Source organism: Gorilla gorilla, chromosome 15 (assembly GCF_029281585.2).
Source record: "Gorilla gorilla gorilla isolate KB3781 chromosome 15, NHGRI_mGorGor1-v2.1_pri, whole genome shotgun sequence".
NCBI lineage: Eukaryota > Metazoa > Chordata > Mammalia > Primates > Hominidae > Gorilla > Gorilla gorilla.
In genome coordinates, this window is record NC_073239.2 from 27849905 (window position 1) to 27866442 (window position 16538).

Genomic DNA, 16538 nt, shown 5'->3' on the forward strand with positions numbered 1-16538 from the left:
AATATTTCATCCCAGTTCTTTTTATTTTTTATTTTATTTAATTAATTTATTTATTTGAGATGGAGTCCCACTGTGTCACCCAGACTGGAGTGCAATGGCATGATCTTGGCTCACTGCAACCTTCACCTCCTGGGTTCAAGCAATTCTCCTGTCTCAGCCTCCCGAGTAGCTGGGGCTACAGGTGTGCACCACCTTGCCCAGCTAATTTTGTGTGTGTGTATTTTTAGTTGAGACGGGGTTTCACCATGTTAGCCAGGATGGTCTCGATTTCCTGACCTTGTGATCCGTCCACTTCGGCCTCCCAAAGTGCTGGGATTACAGGCACGCACCACCGCATCTGGCCTTATCCCAGTTCTTATGTGGCTGCATACTTAATATATTTCTACTTAACAAAATAGTAAAATGCCATTTTTTACTATTTAATGTATATTTACAAACATTTTCTCTCACAGAATTGTTCAATTAAAAATATGCATTTCTAATTAAATAACTAATGTATTTATGAACATTCATTTTCAACTTTTATTTATTTAATAAAGGCTAAAGTTGGTTAGGCTGGCATAAAAAACAAAATTATGATGTTACAATGAACTCTCTAGCCTCCTTTAATTTGCAAACAGGTAATTATATGAAAAATTATAAAATGCATGCACTAAAAAGCAGTTGGAAAACAACAAATATTTTATATAAGAATTAATAGTGCTATAATCACTAGAAGCAGAAGTATGTACATGAATGTATAATCATCTAAAGAATGTCAATCTTTTGTTTCTTTTATTTCAGGAGGCCATAATCCTAAACAAATTAATGCAGTGATAGAAAACCAAATACCTCACGTACTCACTTCTATGTGGGAGCTAAACATTGAACACATATGGGAACAATAGACACTGCAGACTTCTAGAGTGGGGAGGTCGAGATGGGAGTGTGGATGGAAAAACTACCTATTGGGTACAATGCTCACTGACTGGAGGCAATGTACTCATGTAACAAGCCTGCACATGTACCCTGTACCGAAAATAAAAGTTGAAAAAAAAGTCAGTCTTTAACTTCACTTAATAACTAAAATGGCCATTTAAAACTGTATCTAAATATGTATCACAAACATGTCTTTTATTAAATATGGATAATAAAGGATATTTTAATCTCTAATAAAAATATCAACATATAATGCCAGTTTCATATATGCATATTAATTATGAGAAAATAATTAAAATAGTGATTTCTTACAAAGTAGTATCAATATAGTTGAAAATACTCTCAGTGGAAAGGAAACCATTAAATATACACAACCAGTCTCCAACAGATTATTGGTATTAATAAGTAAATTGTTTAGAGTGCTATTTGTTATTATTTGGAATTTATTAGGCAAAGTGTCAAATAAGCAGGCAATATGAATCTCTTTCCTTAACCATAATGAGTAAACACTGTCATGGAAACATTGAAAGTCTTTCATTTGGAAAGACCCCAAGAATTCATGAGCTGAAAGGGTCTTAATATAGGGAACTCTTATCAGTAAAGTGGAACTTTTGAAAAAGCATATTTTGGAGTATCATAGTAAAGTTTACATTGTGTGTAAAGTTTAATGTCACAGCAATTCTTCATAGAAAAAAATCTTAAATCTAAGATTGTCAATTCACTTTTCGAGTATTGTAGTCACTTAGAAATAGCAGTTAAAATTGAAAAAAAAAACCTCTTAAAAGCATTGACTCTTATACTTCATTCCAACTAAACAATTCACTATTTACTTATTTCACAGTTAATCTCTATGCTAAATCTGAAAGTATGCTCTCAATAACAACTATAATAAAAGAATGTTGGGATAATGACACAAGATGATAAAAGCAAGGAAATGCTCATTTAAGGATATAGTCTCTGTCATATATACGAGCTTTAAGTAGAAATGAAGTAGGATAAATGCTTCACAAAAAGTTATCCAGAGAATTCCTATAGAACAAAGACTTATCAAAAGGTGATACTTTCCAATCCTTGTTGACAAAGACTTTCTAATATAAGATATATTGTTCTATAAAACTATGTGCAAATTAATTTCCTAGGCAAGAGTTCCTCACCATCTTTAGGTAAGTGAAAATTTATAGAAGAATCGTAAAACTAATTTTGTTAGTGGCAGTGTTTGGTTAATTAGTAGGGCAGAAGTAATGCTGTGTGTTCAGCAAACCCATTTTTTTTTTTTCCTTCAGATAGGGTCTCACTCTGTCACCCAGGCTGGAGTGCAGTGGCACCATCATGGCTCACTGCAGCCTTAACCTCCCGTGCTCAAGCAATTTTCTAGCCTCAACCTCCTGAGTAGTTGGGACTACAGGCGCATGTCACCACGTCTGGCTAGTTTTTTAATTTTTATTTTTTGTAGACACATGGTCCCACTATGTTGCTCAGGCTGGTTTCAAACTCTTGGATGCAAGGTATCCTCCCATCTTTGCCTCTCAAAGTGCTGGGATTACAGGCGTGAGCTACTGTGCCAGCCCATTTCTTTTTCCTCCAAAATACACAGCTAAATTATATTCCCACACCTCCCCTGCAATTAGGTTGGGTCATGTGGTTGACTTCAAGTCAATGGGATTAAGGAATTATCCTGCTGGCTCTCCAATAAGCTTTCTTCCTTCCTTACCCAATGTTGTGTATCCTTTGGAAGACTCCAAAGCCCTAAAGAATGGCAGAGTCACTTCCAGGGTTCCTGAATGACTAAATGGGACTCAATGAAACAGATTCACTCCACTCTTCACCCAACTTGCACTGGAATGTGATATGAGGGAATAATAAGTCTTGATAGTATTAAGCCATTGAGAGAGATTTGGGAGAGTCTAGAAGATTACTCATTCATTAATTTATTCCTCAAATATTATGAATGATAAAGAATTATAAAGAATAAATATAAGATCTGATACTTCAGAGGACGGCAAAGGCGGGACCGTAATCGATCTAAATATTAGAGTGGGAATAATTTCTAGAAACTATATGATCTCGAGTATTCTGCAATTGGTCCCTGTGAAAATTTTGCTGCCCAAATCATATCCTGAATCAACATCATCTTATTATGATAATAATATTATTACTCTTAGTGATAAAATGTCAAGGCATTATTTTACATTCATGTCCATACTCTGGGCACAGTGCTAAGCATTTATGTGAATTATTTATTTTAATTTTGAAGTGACCATACGAGGGAATTTTAATAATACACTCTTTACACTGAGGAAATTGATGGTATAAAAGTAAAGGTGATCTCACATCAAATAAATAGTGAATCCAGGATTCAAAAGAAAGTTTTTGACTCTATGGCCATTCTTTTAAGGTAGACAATTTCATTGTGGGTGATATTTGGTTCCAACAAATTATTGTTTGAACAATGATAACTTACTTCAACGATTCTCCTACCCATGTAGTTGTATGTGCACTTTGTATATCACAGAAAAGGCTAGCAAGAAAACCTGAAGTTGACAAGTTTATTATAATCCTGGCTTTACCCCTCATACTGGATACTTTACACCCTGATGTTTATCAACATGCCAAAAAATTATCCATCAAATGGGGGTACACAGCAAAGAAATCACAGGTTGGGCTCCATGGCTCATGCCTGTAGTTCTAGCACTTTGGGAGGCCAAAGCAGGCTGATTGTTTGAGCCCAGGAGTTCAAGTCAAGCCTGGACACCATGGCACAACCCCTTCTCAACAAAAAATACAAAAATTAGCCGAGCGTGGTGGAGCATGCCTGTAGTCCCAGCTACTCAAGAGGCTGAGGCTGGAGGATCACTGGAGCCTGGGAGGCGGAGGTTGCAGTGAACCATGATGGCGCCACTGCACTCCAGCCTGGACAACAAAATGAGATTCTGTTTCAAAAATAAAAATAAAAATAAATAAAGAAAGAAAAAACAAAATTATAATGTTTTACCCAGAAATTATTCATTTATGACAAATTAACTGTTATGAGAAAAACCTCACTAAAGGCCAGGATCATTGCTCACTAAAATGTTTCTACCATTATAAACAGTATATTTGAAATTTGTGTGATTAGTTTGTGTTCTTTTAATCTTTTCTGAGACAGGATCTTCCCATCTTGCATGAGCCAGAGTGCAGTAGTGCGATCAGCTCACTGCTACCTTGAACTCTTGGGCTCAAGTGATCCTCCCACCTCAGCCTCCCAAGTAGCTAGGACTACAAGCACGTGCTACCATGTCTGACTAATTTTTTGGGCGGGGGGGGGTAGAGGGGGATATAGACAGCGTCCTACCATGTTGACTTAGTTGGTCTCAAACTCCTGGCCTCATGTGATCCTCCTGTCTTGGCCTCCCAAAGCACTAGGATTACAGGCATGAGCCACTGTACCCAGCCCTGACGGATGTATTTTCTAAGAACACAGCTACTTTGACAGCTAAATAATAATCCAGAATGTTGTTTGAAAAACATGAATTCTGAATGAAAAATTTTTATGGATAGAACATTTAATAACATCAAGTTTAATTAGCCTGATATTAATTCACAATAGTAGTGGCCTTGTCACTGGGACTGAAGTCCAGTGGAATAAAGTCCCCACCCTCATCTCTGAATCATATTTGAGTAGGGCATTCTTACGCTGTTTCTGGCTTTTCTTTAGTAGCTTTCATGGCTAAATTTTTTTTCTGTAAATATGTAATAGCTTCTATTAGTTTTTGTTAAAGCCTGCTGGATAGGAATTAATCTGTTAAGATAACTTTGCATATATTTTGCTGATCTATTTTGTGTTTATCTGCAATTTTAACAATCAAAGGGCAATCTCATTTTGTGTTCTTTATTTCAAATTTCTTGCTCGTGCCTTTCTCATTATAATCTATAAGAACCAACAAGAACTGAAAATAATTTCAGGACAAGAGAATGTACACTGAAAAATCCTGGCTATCTATGAGAAATGAGTGAAGATAAATAATTGCAGCTGTTCTCTTTTTCTTTCACTTAAGGTAGAAACAGTGTGTTCACAGAATTCAGTTAATTATTACAATACACATCTTGATTACCATACCAAAACTCTCCAAATTCTTCCTATAAGAGGTACAATGTTTCTTTATAATGGTGCCAAACTGGTACCAATGGTAGGCAACAACTGCTGCACTGGAAGGAAGTAGTTCATAACTAAAAGCTAATATACAGTGTCAGAGAAAAGTGGTGCTATATCAGTTGCACTCCATCAATAAAAAAACTAGGTCTGTTCAAGCTTTATGCTGCCACAGTGCCGTGAACTTCAAGAGCATTATCCAGTGGCTATAGTCTTAGTGTTCCTTTTTCCAACTAAGCAAATGCCAAGAGGAGTGACTTCCCACAAGCAAGTGTGTAGGTGACAGTAAATGCAATAATAAGACTAATTAATCCACTGGGTGCTTCAAAAGTGGAATGAGTCAGCCCGACAGAAACATATAATTTTTGTTCCTTTATTATTATTTCTTCTTTACCTGTGGAGCCAGAGGCAAGGAAGATGACCAAGAATTCAGACATAGGAGAGATCTGGATAAACTCAGGAACCTGTCTAATAGTTTAGACCCTGGAAGATACTGTAGAGGAAAGTTGTTTATTGTTGTTGTTTGTTTTTTTTTTTTTTTTAGTGCTGAAGTAACTTTCTCTGGAGACACATCATGAGCACTGTAAAGAACGTTGTTCCTCCCCAAATGCCTTTCTTCCTGGATCCAGCTACTTTTCTTTGAGTTGGAGAACTCATACTTGAAAATCTCTGATTGACAACAGCACACTGATGAGTAGATATTATTTGATGGGAAGCTGATGATCATGCCAGCCTTCACTGTATTGACTAATGAAAAACCTCTGAAAATAACAACATGAAAAGGACAAGGAAAAAGATTATCAGTATAGAAAAGGCAAAATTTCTTAATAAGAGAAATAAAGATAAAAACCTGATTACCAAAGCAAAAACAATTTTAAGGTATATTAATACCACGTTTGCAATTTTAAAATTGTTATGGTGATTTGCTATGTTGTTAAGTTCACCAAGTTTTATTTTTATTATAGAGTTAATTTAATTGATAATAAAATGAAGGAAATTTTATTTAAATAAGTATTGTCTATCATGTCACCATAAAAATTTGGTAAGGTCTGAATACTCAAGCTATTTCAGTAAAGCAAAGAAAGGTAAATTACTTGTGCATAACCGAGCATGTGCAATGTTATCCCACACATACACAAAAGTATGATTAAATAAATAAAAGGAGCCAGGTGCAGTGGCTCACAGTACTTTGAGAGGCTGAGACAGGCGGATCACCTGAGGTCAGGAGTTCAAGACCAGCCTGGCCAACACGGTGAAACACCATCTCTACAAAAATACACACACACACACACACACACACACTAGCCAGGCATGATGGCAGGTGCCTGTAATCGCAGCTACTCGGGAGGCTGAGGCAGGAGAATCGCTTGAGCCCAGGAGGTAGAGGTTGCAGTGAGCCAAGATCATGCCACTGCACAATAGCATGGGTGACAGAGCGAGACTCCATCTCAAAAAAAAAAAAAATAAACAAATAAATAAATAAAAGGAAATAAAAGGAATTTAAAAGAGAAAATTCCAAGGAAGTTTTGGAAAAAAAAATCTTACAGATTCTACACATCTAATTGTATTACTGTATTTGATTATTAGCAACGGTACAACTATAAAAGATACGACAATACAAACCAAACTCAGCAACTATATGGTTTCATTTGATTCTGCTTTAAAAGTTTCTGTAGTCAGCAACAAGATGAGCCATATTAATGGAGAGAAATCAGAAGAAACACAAAATTCTAAAAGAAAAAATACATATACTCCACAGAAAAACTGGAAGAAACAGCTGATAAAACACTTAAAATAAGAGATCACTGCTATCTGGCTAAACTAATGAGTGGGAAAATAACTCAAAGAAGAATGAAAACTTTATTATGTCTCCACTACTAATGAACAATAGCTTGGGATACTTATCTAAAAACTGTACTTTTTTTTTTTTTTTTTTTTGAGACAGGATCTCTCTCTGTTGCCTAGACTGGAGTGGAGTGGCACAATCATAGCTCATTGCAGCCTTGACTTCCAGGGCTCAAGTGATCCTCCTACCTCAGCCTCTGCAGTAGCTGGGATCACAGGTGCACACCACCTCAAAAAACTGTACTTTTGGACAATGACTTTTGGTTAGTGGTTGTTTTGAACTCTGTAACTTAATAGTATGTGCATAATAAATAAATAAATAAATAATGGGCCAGTAAACTTTTCCTGATTACTTTCAAGAAAGAATCTGAAGCTTGATTATAATGGTGGAGGAAGCTTCCATTTTAGAGAATAACTTGTTAGTCCTATGTAATTATATTCTGAGAGACAAGATTTGACTTTCAAGTCCTAAAAAGTCATTATCATGATGCTCTACTTTAGTCATGTAACTGCAGATTTGTAAGGGTTTTCTTTTCTAAAAACAGGAAATCAAAAGGAATAAAGTACTAGCCAAATTGACAATGATTTCTTTAAATTTATGGGAAACGCAGTGCCTGTAGTTCATTATTTCAGTGACACATTTGGTTTGTCTTGTCAATAACTATTAAATGGGGGCAGTATATAAAGACGAAGAAGCATTTCATCTTTCTCCATCAGAAAAAGAAAATGCATTTATCCTGTGAATTACCTGTACTATTTCATGCATAGCACCTGTATTGCTGCCACACATCTGTGGAAACACAATATCAGCCAACTGTTAATCAAGGATCACTTCCCTTCAAAGTGACTGATGATCCACTGTTAAAACAGCTTATAAAAATAACTTCTTTGAAAAGGTGCTTCAGGGTTTTCAGACACATCTTACCAGTCCTGCTAGCTTAATGCGTGTTTGAAAGTTAATTTCTCATTAATATTTAAAGAAGAAATGGCTTTGGAACAAAATTTAAATAATCCATTTTATTTTAGAAATACAACATTATTGGCATTATTTTCATTTCGATTACAAGGAGTGATAATGTCCAAGATTGGCTTTTAAAACTGTTAATGAGCCCTGGCAATGCGAAAAAGATATGGATTAGGTAGATGTAATGAGATATGATTAAAGGGTGCAGGCACTGAAGGGTGTTGGAGAAATTCTATTCAGAAAGCGTATAATTAGTGTCTGATAAAACTACTTAGTAGATGAGATTTTTGAAGAAGAAAGGTTAAGATAAACACATACTTTATGACAAACCTGTTTAATTTTTCCCCTTTGGTTCTCTTACATACTCAATATTATGTTGAAGTTTCATACATAAATAATGTTTGTCGAATACTTGATGCAATTCTACCAGACAATTAGAGTGTTTTAATTGCCAGACAGGAGAGAAGAAAATGTGTTGAAACATCTTATTCCATTTTCAGTGTACATTTCTTTGTTGATTTATGTAATGTAGCTAATAATATGCAACCTATCCAGGTTTTAAACAAACAAATGAACTTCTAAAAAGCAAGCTTTCCATAAGTTGCTAAGCAACTCCAAAGGCACATTTTATTAATTTAATAAATAACATTTAGATGAAGACAAATCCTTAAGAAGATTTCTAACTTTATTTTATAAAAAGTAGAAAATCCAAGCAGGTACCCTTCTGATTTTCTTGTTTCTAAGGCCTCAGGGGTAGGCAAAGTTACTGGGATATTCAGAGTTATATTTGTCTCACTAAGCAAAAGATTTCTTCGATTGAAATTGTTGCCATAATAGAAGTTAAGACCTGGGACTCATGGTGCAGCTCTCCAGAGTTGGAGCTCATGCTTCATTCCCATAACTGAGGGTTTTCCAAGCTCAGAATGGCTGACATTTTGGACATAGTAGTCTGTGGTTATGGGGGTCCTATGAATTTAACATGTTCAGCAATACACTGGTCCTCTATCTACCAGATGTCAGTAGTGGCCCCAGAGGGGCTGTAACTAAAAAATGTCTCCAGACATTGTGAAAAGTCTCCCAGGGGAGGAAAGGGACAAAAATCACCCCAGTTGAGAACCACTGCAATTGCATAATGGGTGGATATGCTAAATGCAAAAAAAAAAAAAAAATCTAGAGCTTAACTGGTGATGAAAATATTTTGGGGTTAGTTGCCTTCTCTCAATGTCTAACATCCCCTGTCACTATCAATAATGAAGAATAAGGGGGTAGTACTGATTCCAGTGGTACTCTGGCTTTTGTTCTATGCAAGATTCATTCCTGATTTCATCATTTCAATGCAATTTCAATTGTATAAAAATTGAGGAGAAGGGATGTAATGATAGCTCTGACTATAGCCATTCTCTAACAGTACCACATTCCAGAACTGCACTAATCTTTTCTCCTGCAATTTTCCCTATATTCAGTTGCTGGCTAGAATCTTTATTTATTTATTTATTTTATTGAGACAGAGTCTTGCTCTGTCGCCCAGGCTGGAGGTCAGTGGCGCGATCTCAGATACACTGGTAGCCTCTGCCTCCCCGGTTCCAGCTATTTTCCTGCCTCAGCCTCCTGGGTAGCTGCGATTACAGGCTTATGCCACCACACCTGGCTAATTGTTGTATGTTTAGTAGAGACAGGGTTTCGCCATGTTGGCCAGGCTGGTCTTGAACTCCTAACCTTAGGTGATCCGCCCACCTCGGACTCCCAAATTGCAGGGATTACAGGCATGAGCCACAGCGCCCAGCCTAGAATCATTTTTAAAATAAAACTCAATTTTAGTAATGTCATCCTCTGCTCGTAGGGCCACCATGGGTCTTTATTACCTCTACTATCAAATAGAAACTCCTCTGAATGGTCTTTAAGTTTTCCTTCAATTTACCACCAAACTCCATCTCATCAAACGTCTTTCTCATCTTTATTTATGCCCCCTTTATTCTTCTTACACACAATCAACTTGCATATTCCAATCTCCACGTGTGACATATACAGGACAAATTCATTTCCTAAAGTTTTACTAATTATTCCTTCCTTTACTTCTTATCAATATCATATTCTATTATAAGAATGACAGGACTGCAATTATTGTGAGGTAATTATTTACTGAATGCCTTCAATATGCCAGACACCGAATATGGGTTAGTAGCTCTTTCTATCAATTTACATTTCATTATTTTGCCCAACCAGATTGTAAGTTCCCAGAGGGTAGGAGCAGGTCTTATTTGTATCCCTCTGACACCTCTTAATAACGATGCTAATAAATATGCTTTATATTGACTTGCAACTATAACATTTCAAATCACTGTCATGATTACTAGCTCACTGGTTATATATTTTGAGTATTTTACAGTCAATGAACGTGGGTCATTAAATGCTCTAGGGAACAGACTGTGGATTACACAACCAGTGCTGAGTAGATATGCATTTAAAACATGATGAGCAACTGAATTCAGTCTCACAACTTCACAACTCTTAACTGGTTACAAAAAAATTCTTTTGGCATTTAAACACAAAAGTTATTATACAGAACAAGAACTGCCGAATGAGGCAGAAGACAACACGGAAGTGAATTAAACTATAATACAGCAGCAGGAAAAATAAAAGAGGAGTCGTCGTTTCTGCTTCAAATTCACTACGAGAATTTAAATTCATTTCATAAGGTCTTGACCTCCTACCAAATAAAGCTGTTTTAAAAGAAAGCAAAATGCTGGGCACAGTGGCTCATGCCTGCAATCTCAGCAGTTTGGGAGGCTGAGACGGGAGGATCACTTGAGGTCAGGAGTTCAAAACCAGCCTGGCCAAAATGGCAAAAGCCCGTTTTTACCAAAAACACAAAAATCAGCCGGGCGTGGTTGTGCACACATATAATCCCAGCTACTCAGGAGGCTGAGGCAGGAGAATCGCTTGAACCTGGGAGGCGGAGGTTGGTTGCAGTATGCCAAGATGACACCACTGCACTCCAGCCTGGGTGAGAGTTGATAAAACTCAAAAACCTAAAAATCACAGCACTTTACCTCATATGTAGAAAGAAGTCCAAGAAAATATTTTCAGCACAGGTGCGGTGGCTCAGGCCTGTAATCCCAAAACGTTGGGAGGTCCAGTGGGCATATCACCTGAGGTCACTAATTCCAGACCAGCCTGGGTAACATAGTGAGAACCCCTCTGACAAAAAATTAGCTGGGCATGGTGGCGGGCGCCTGTAATCCCAGCTACTTGGGAGGCTGAGGCAGGAGAACTGCCTGAGCCGGATAGGCAGAGGTTGCAGTGAGCTGAGATCACGCCACTGCATTCCAGCCTGGGCAACAGGGCAAGACCCTGTATCAGAAAAAACAAACAAACAAAAAACAACAAAAAAACCCTATATATATACATTTTTTTTCCCAACAATTTTTGGTGATTTTCCCCACACCTGTTTTGGGGAGTCCCTAAATAAATAACACTTAAGTGCCTGTAAAAACCATGTATTTATCAACTTTTCAACTGAATTCAGCCAAAAACAGAAGTCACCTGATTTGAAGATACCCATTAACCCTAGGCACAATATGCCTAAAGACAGAATATCATTTATCCAGTAATTCTTTCAACATGTATTGCGTGCCTACTAAGTGCAGACACTGGCCTAGGCCCTGGAGGCCTAAATCTCAGTTACTGGTATGAATTTGTACAGGGAATTCAGAAAGGGGCAAGTGATCTGAAAAGCCAAAAAAGATTTGTCTTCAATGAGCCTTTTCTCTCCACCTCTAGCTTTCTCGACCCTCAAATTTAAGGAAGTGAAAAAAACTAAAGGACATTCAATTTTTAAAGAGAAATTAAAGAAACAAGTTTAGGATCCCAGCAGCCACCTGGAAGATAGAGAAAACAGCTCCCAACGCTATCCATCATCCATGTGACTGGGCGGAAGTGCAGGAGAGCAAGGGGGCCGGAAATGCAGGGCCCGGCGCGGGGGAGGGGAAGAGTCACGGCCCGCGAGGGTTGGAGACCGGAAGTGCAGGTTCTCCCGTGCGCGGGAGAATGTCGCTGGGCAGGGCGTGACTCTAAACTCAAGCCGCACGAGGCCTCTCAGAGGTTCCTCTCACCACAAAGCCCCATCACAGTACAGAAGGCTTTTTGCAAAACAGTGATTTCTCAGCTTTTCCGAAGAGGTTCCTAAATGTGGCTGTAACCCTGACGTGAGGTTTGTAGTGAAGGGTCCGCGCTCTTCTCCCAGGGTTTTCTTAGGCGAATTGGCGTCTCCTAAACCGGACGGGGAAGTGAACGGACCCCTGGGCCTGGAGCCACGCGGGTGGGGTCGGGGTTGCTGAACTGCCCCGCTAATGCGGAGCGCCGCCCCCTCCCTGAAGACTGAAGGGGAAAGAGGGACGGGGTCCCGGCGGACGCGATCGCAGAAAGTGGTCACTCGGGGGCACCGGAGCTCCGGCGGGGGCACCGAAAGTGTGTCTGTTGGAGTGGTTGGCAGTGGCGTTTATTGAAAGAGGGGCGCATTATTCTCCCCTCCCTCCTTCCCCGAAGCCTGGGCGGCTGGCGGCGATCAGGGCTGAGAACTGGCTCCGGCCTCTGCGGGCGCCCGAGGCGCGGGTGGCGCTTTGTGAGCGGCCGCTGGGGCGAAAGGGGTGCGGGGACGTACGCAGGGGGGCTCTTTTTAAATTGAGTTGTTAGAATAAGGTTGTCTTCAGTTTTTTATCTGAGGTATAGAAAAGAAGCTAGAAACTCGGAGTCTTTCTGTCTCTGCCCCAAATTAATTGAGAAATTGTCAGCCTGCCTTGCAAATACACTTCTCTTTCCTTCTCTCAATCTTTTTCTCCCTTCTCTCCCCACAGAGTCGCTCCCGCCCCTACCTACATCCCACACATTTCAGGAGTCCCCTACGTATTCTACAAAACACAGAACGACCATATGAGCCACTTCAGTCCTTCTCAGCATTAGGTGACTGATTTACATCAGAATAAAACAAGAGTTTCTTGCTGGTTTTAATGTAATTAAAATGCACCATCCCTGTATGTTCCCAAAGGAGTGGGAGGAAAAGTGTTTGGACAGGGGACTGATCGTCAGTAGGTTTTCACAGCGTGGTTTATAAAATCACTTTTAAGCTCTCTTCCACCTAGTTGTCACTGAGAATTCGGTTTGAGAGGAAATGACTTTCTAGACGATTTTTCATCTAGATGATTTTTCATCATATTCAACCAAGAGTCTTTCTCATCCTCTAGCTCTCTGAATGTCCAGAAATGTAATAGAAACTCTGCATTGATTTCCAAAGGTCTAATTTCCAGAGGAGCCCTAACTCTCCTGTCCTGCCTACATTGCCTGCCCTCTAACATCCTGGGAATGGGAAGTAACACTGGGATCGGTGGCGGCAGAACTGCGGACCCTAACAACTTCAGATTGTTGAAAGGGGGAGGGGAGAATGGAAGAGAGGAATGGAAAGGCAAAAGAAAAAACATTTGTGTTCATTTACACATTTCCTGTGCAGAACAAAAAAGTCCCACCATCAGCAAAAGAAGTCTCTTCCTCTAAAATAGCAGCCAAAGAGAGAAAATTAGAATATGCATAAAGTCTTTCATTTTCATTCGCACAGAGCACGATTTCCAATTTCCGGCAGATTTGTATTTAAACTGCTCGATTAATCCCAATTTCTGAACAGCATTTTACTTAGCATTTTCCCAAAACTCACCTAAAGAGTTATTATTCCCCTCCCATCACCCTGTTTTGGAGCCTCCCTTTTCCCTATTCTCCAACTGAGAATAAGAATTTCATTGATAAGACTGCAACTTTATTTTTCCTGTCCATTGTTTTCCTCTTAAAACTAGACTGATGCATTGGACCACACTTGAATGCAAGCTGGTTGTTGTCTGTGAAGCCACGACTGCAAACGAGAGCCTGTTGGAAAGGATATGTTTTTGAAATGTGTACCTAAAAGAGAATAAACATGATAGGGCCAATAGACTCTTGCAGATCCTCTCATGTCATCAAAACCTTTCCCATTCTACCCAGGTCATATCTTTTCACCACTAGCAATAGCTGAGATGCTTGGACATAATCCACCCTCCAAACCTTTCCTTCCCTCACCCCTTTTAAGGAGCTTGATAGACGATCATGCAGTTCTCTTCAAAGGAATATTTACTCTTAAATATTCAGAGTGTCAGTCCATTAAATCCCCCTACAGCCCATTACTAAAATATTTTGCTTTGCCACTTGTGCAACAGATCTGGCTGTATCTGCCTTGAAATTTTCTTTGTTGGAAAAAATGTTATTGAGCTTCATTTGAATATCTTTTCTGAAATATCATCTCTTGACTTGGGCTTACGGCTCCTGCTTTTGAAACTGTATATGTTTATTTTACTTAGTAGTAGAACGTTAGAAGAAGAAAATTACTGCATCTTGACTTACTGAAAAAAAAAATATAAATTCTGTCAACCCCTAAATTCCTCACTCTTGCACACCCCAAGACAGAAAGAACCCTTTATTTGATTCATAATGTAATCTAAGCAAAATGTAGTGGTTCTGGCTTTCCCTTCAGTGTTTATAGATCGCATGTAAATCCCAATTATGAGTAATCAAAAACTTAGAAATACTACTATTTGTTCAGCTTTCAGTTTCTGTAAAGAACATACATATTTGAAACATATGCAGCATGGTATATGTAATATAGGTGCATAAGCATTTAAATATATGGTTTAAGTATCTGGTTAGCTAAACAGTCATTAAGATACTGGGATACAGAAGCATATTAATTTTGTTAAATGGGTCCATAAACTCTGCATGTGTAATAGTGTCTGCATGACTTACTACTTAGAAATAACTGCTTTTATTGTTTCTTTTTCTGTCATGACAAAAGTATTACACAATTTATTTTAGTTATGCATTTTTCTGTTGAGTTGGAGGTTCTCAGTTATATACTATTAAAACCAAAATGTTGGAAAATAAATTCTCAAAGCCAGTCGGGAGTAAATGTAACAGGATTGAAGGCCACATTTACTGGCAGTGCTGATTTCTTTTCATTTTCTTATTGAAACAAATGATTGTTTCTTAATCAAAGGAACAATTAAAACAAAGAAGAAACTATCATAATAACAGTGTTTTTAAAATAGTATTTTAATTAGAATTTCATTTTATATGGAAAGCTCCTGTTTGATTTCAAGTTGCAGAACTGTACTTCCAGAAGAGTTGGAGTGAATTTAGTAGTTATGATTAGTGCAGTGAGAAAGCCTGGGGGTATCATTGAAGAATAGATTGATACATAGTTACAGCCAGAGCTGCATTTCTCCCATTGCAGACTTAGGCGAGATAAGACTGAACATCACCTCAGAGAATTTATCATCAGAAATGGAAGCTCCTCATTCTTTGCTGATCTTTAGTGAAATAATATTCTCATGAGCTGGAATTTTTCTCATACTTTTTACAATGAAAAGACTAGGAAGAAATGAAATGAAAGAGGATTGTTCAGCCTCCCTGCCGTGAAAGGTGAAAAGACAGATGCATGGTACTACAGCAGGGAAGTTGTATCCTTTCCCCCCCACCCCCCTTCTTCCTTCAACTACTGTTTGGTTTTGGGATAGTGTGTATATATAAGTTTGAAGACAATATCTTCATTAAAATTTTCTAAAGGATAAAACTTGCTTTAGATATTTTTGCCTTTCTCTTTATAATTTTTAAGGTGTACAGATCTTGCTTTTACATACATTACTAGGCTATATTACTTTTCAAGAAAACAGAACAAAGAAAATATGTTCAATGGTTACTCTTCCTTGACCTAAAATTGTCCTTCTATAGCTAAGATCCTTCTCCCTTTGGCCTTAGCTGCTGGACTGCCAAAGAATTTCTGTCTCAGTCTCTGTTCTCTTCCATAATCACCCTTCCTCTCCTAACCAGCTTTCTTTTCCCTCTCACAAAAGAAGGAAGTTAGTTATAAAACAACCTGCTTTCACCTCAATATCTTCCTGATAAATGTTGAGTCTAATTCCCTCCCAATCCCTTTTTTAATTTTCGTTCATTTTCTTTTTGGGGGATAATGGTGCCTGGGGGTTCATGAGATGGGAAGAACATGGGGCTGAGAGGAGAGTTGGATTACTGCAGACACAGACTCGCTAGCAGATACTTTCAAGCCTAGTCCTAGGAACTGATGGCTGTTCTTTCACCTAAACAATAAACCTTGGCAAGTTTACAGCTCACAAAAGCATTTTTCCCTTCTCCTGAAGAAATGGGCTGAGATTTACTTGCCAGACCAACACCAGTTACTAACATCTTTAACCTGCTGTCTTCCATCCAGGTATACTCCCTTCACTTCATTATCCTCTTTATGTCTCTCTATCCCTAAAGGAATCAAAACAGTTCATCCTGGGGGATCTAATTCCTACTTCTTATGTCTTGCCCTATGGGCTGGCTTCCTTAGGGCCAGTGATCACTTTGGACTCACAGGAACCTCAGTGACTCAGCCCCTCTCAAACTCCTCAGCGTTGTGAACTTGCTTCCCAAATAGGACAACTTGCCCACTCACCAGCAGGGCTCCAGTCAGAAGGCACCTGGTCCTTCTACCCAAGAATCCTTTCACATGTCTGCCTCCGCACCCAGTTTCCCGTCCCCACCCCCCGCCAAGGTTGGTTTATTTGGGAATGTCATCTGCAGGGCAGCATGTCCATAGCAATAAAGGGG

At 38.6% G+C, this 16538-nt stretch overlaps 1 protein-coding gene across 1 annotated transcript in view; it reads right to left on the bottom strand.

Moving 5' to 3' along the window:
• Window positions 1-508: 508 nt before the first annotated feature.
• The window catches only part of LOC101138784 (uncharacterized protein encoded by LINC01551), a 30721-nt gene continuing 14691 nt past the window's right edge, over window positions 509-16538 (bottom strand). The window contains exon 4 of the mRNA XM_063697722.1: window positions 509-5808. Within this exon, the coding sequence (XP_063553792.1) occupies window positions 5427-5808 (382 nt within the window). The 3' untranslated portion in view covers window positions 509-5426. The remainder of the gene's footprint in view (window positions 5809-16538) is intronic.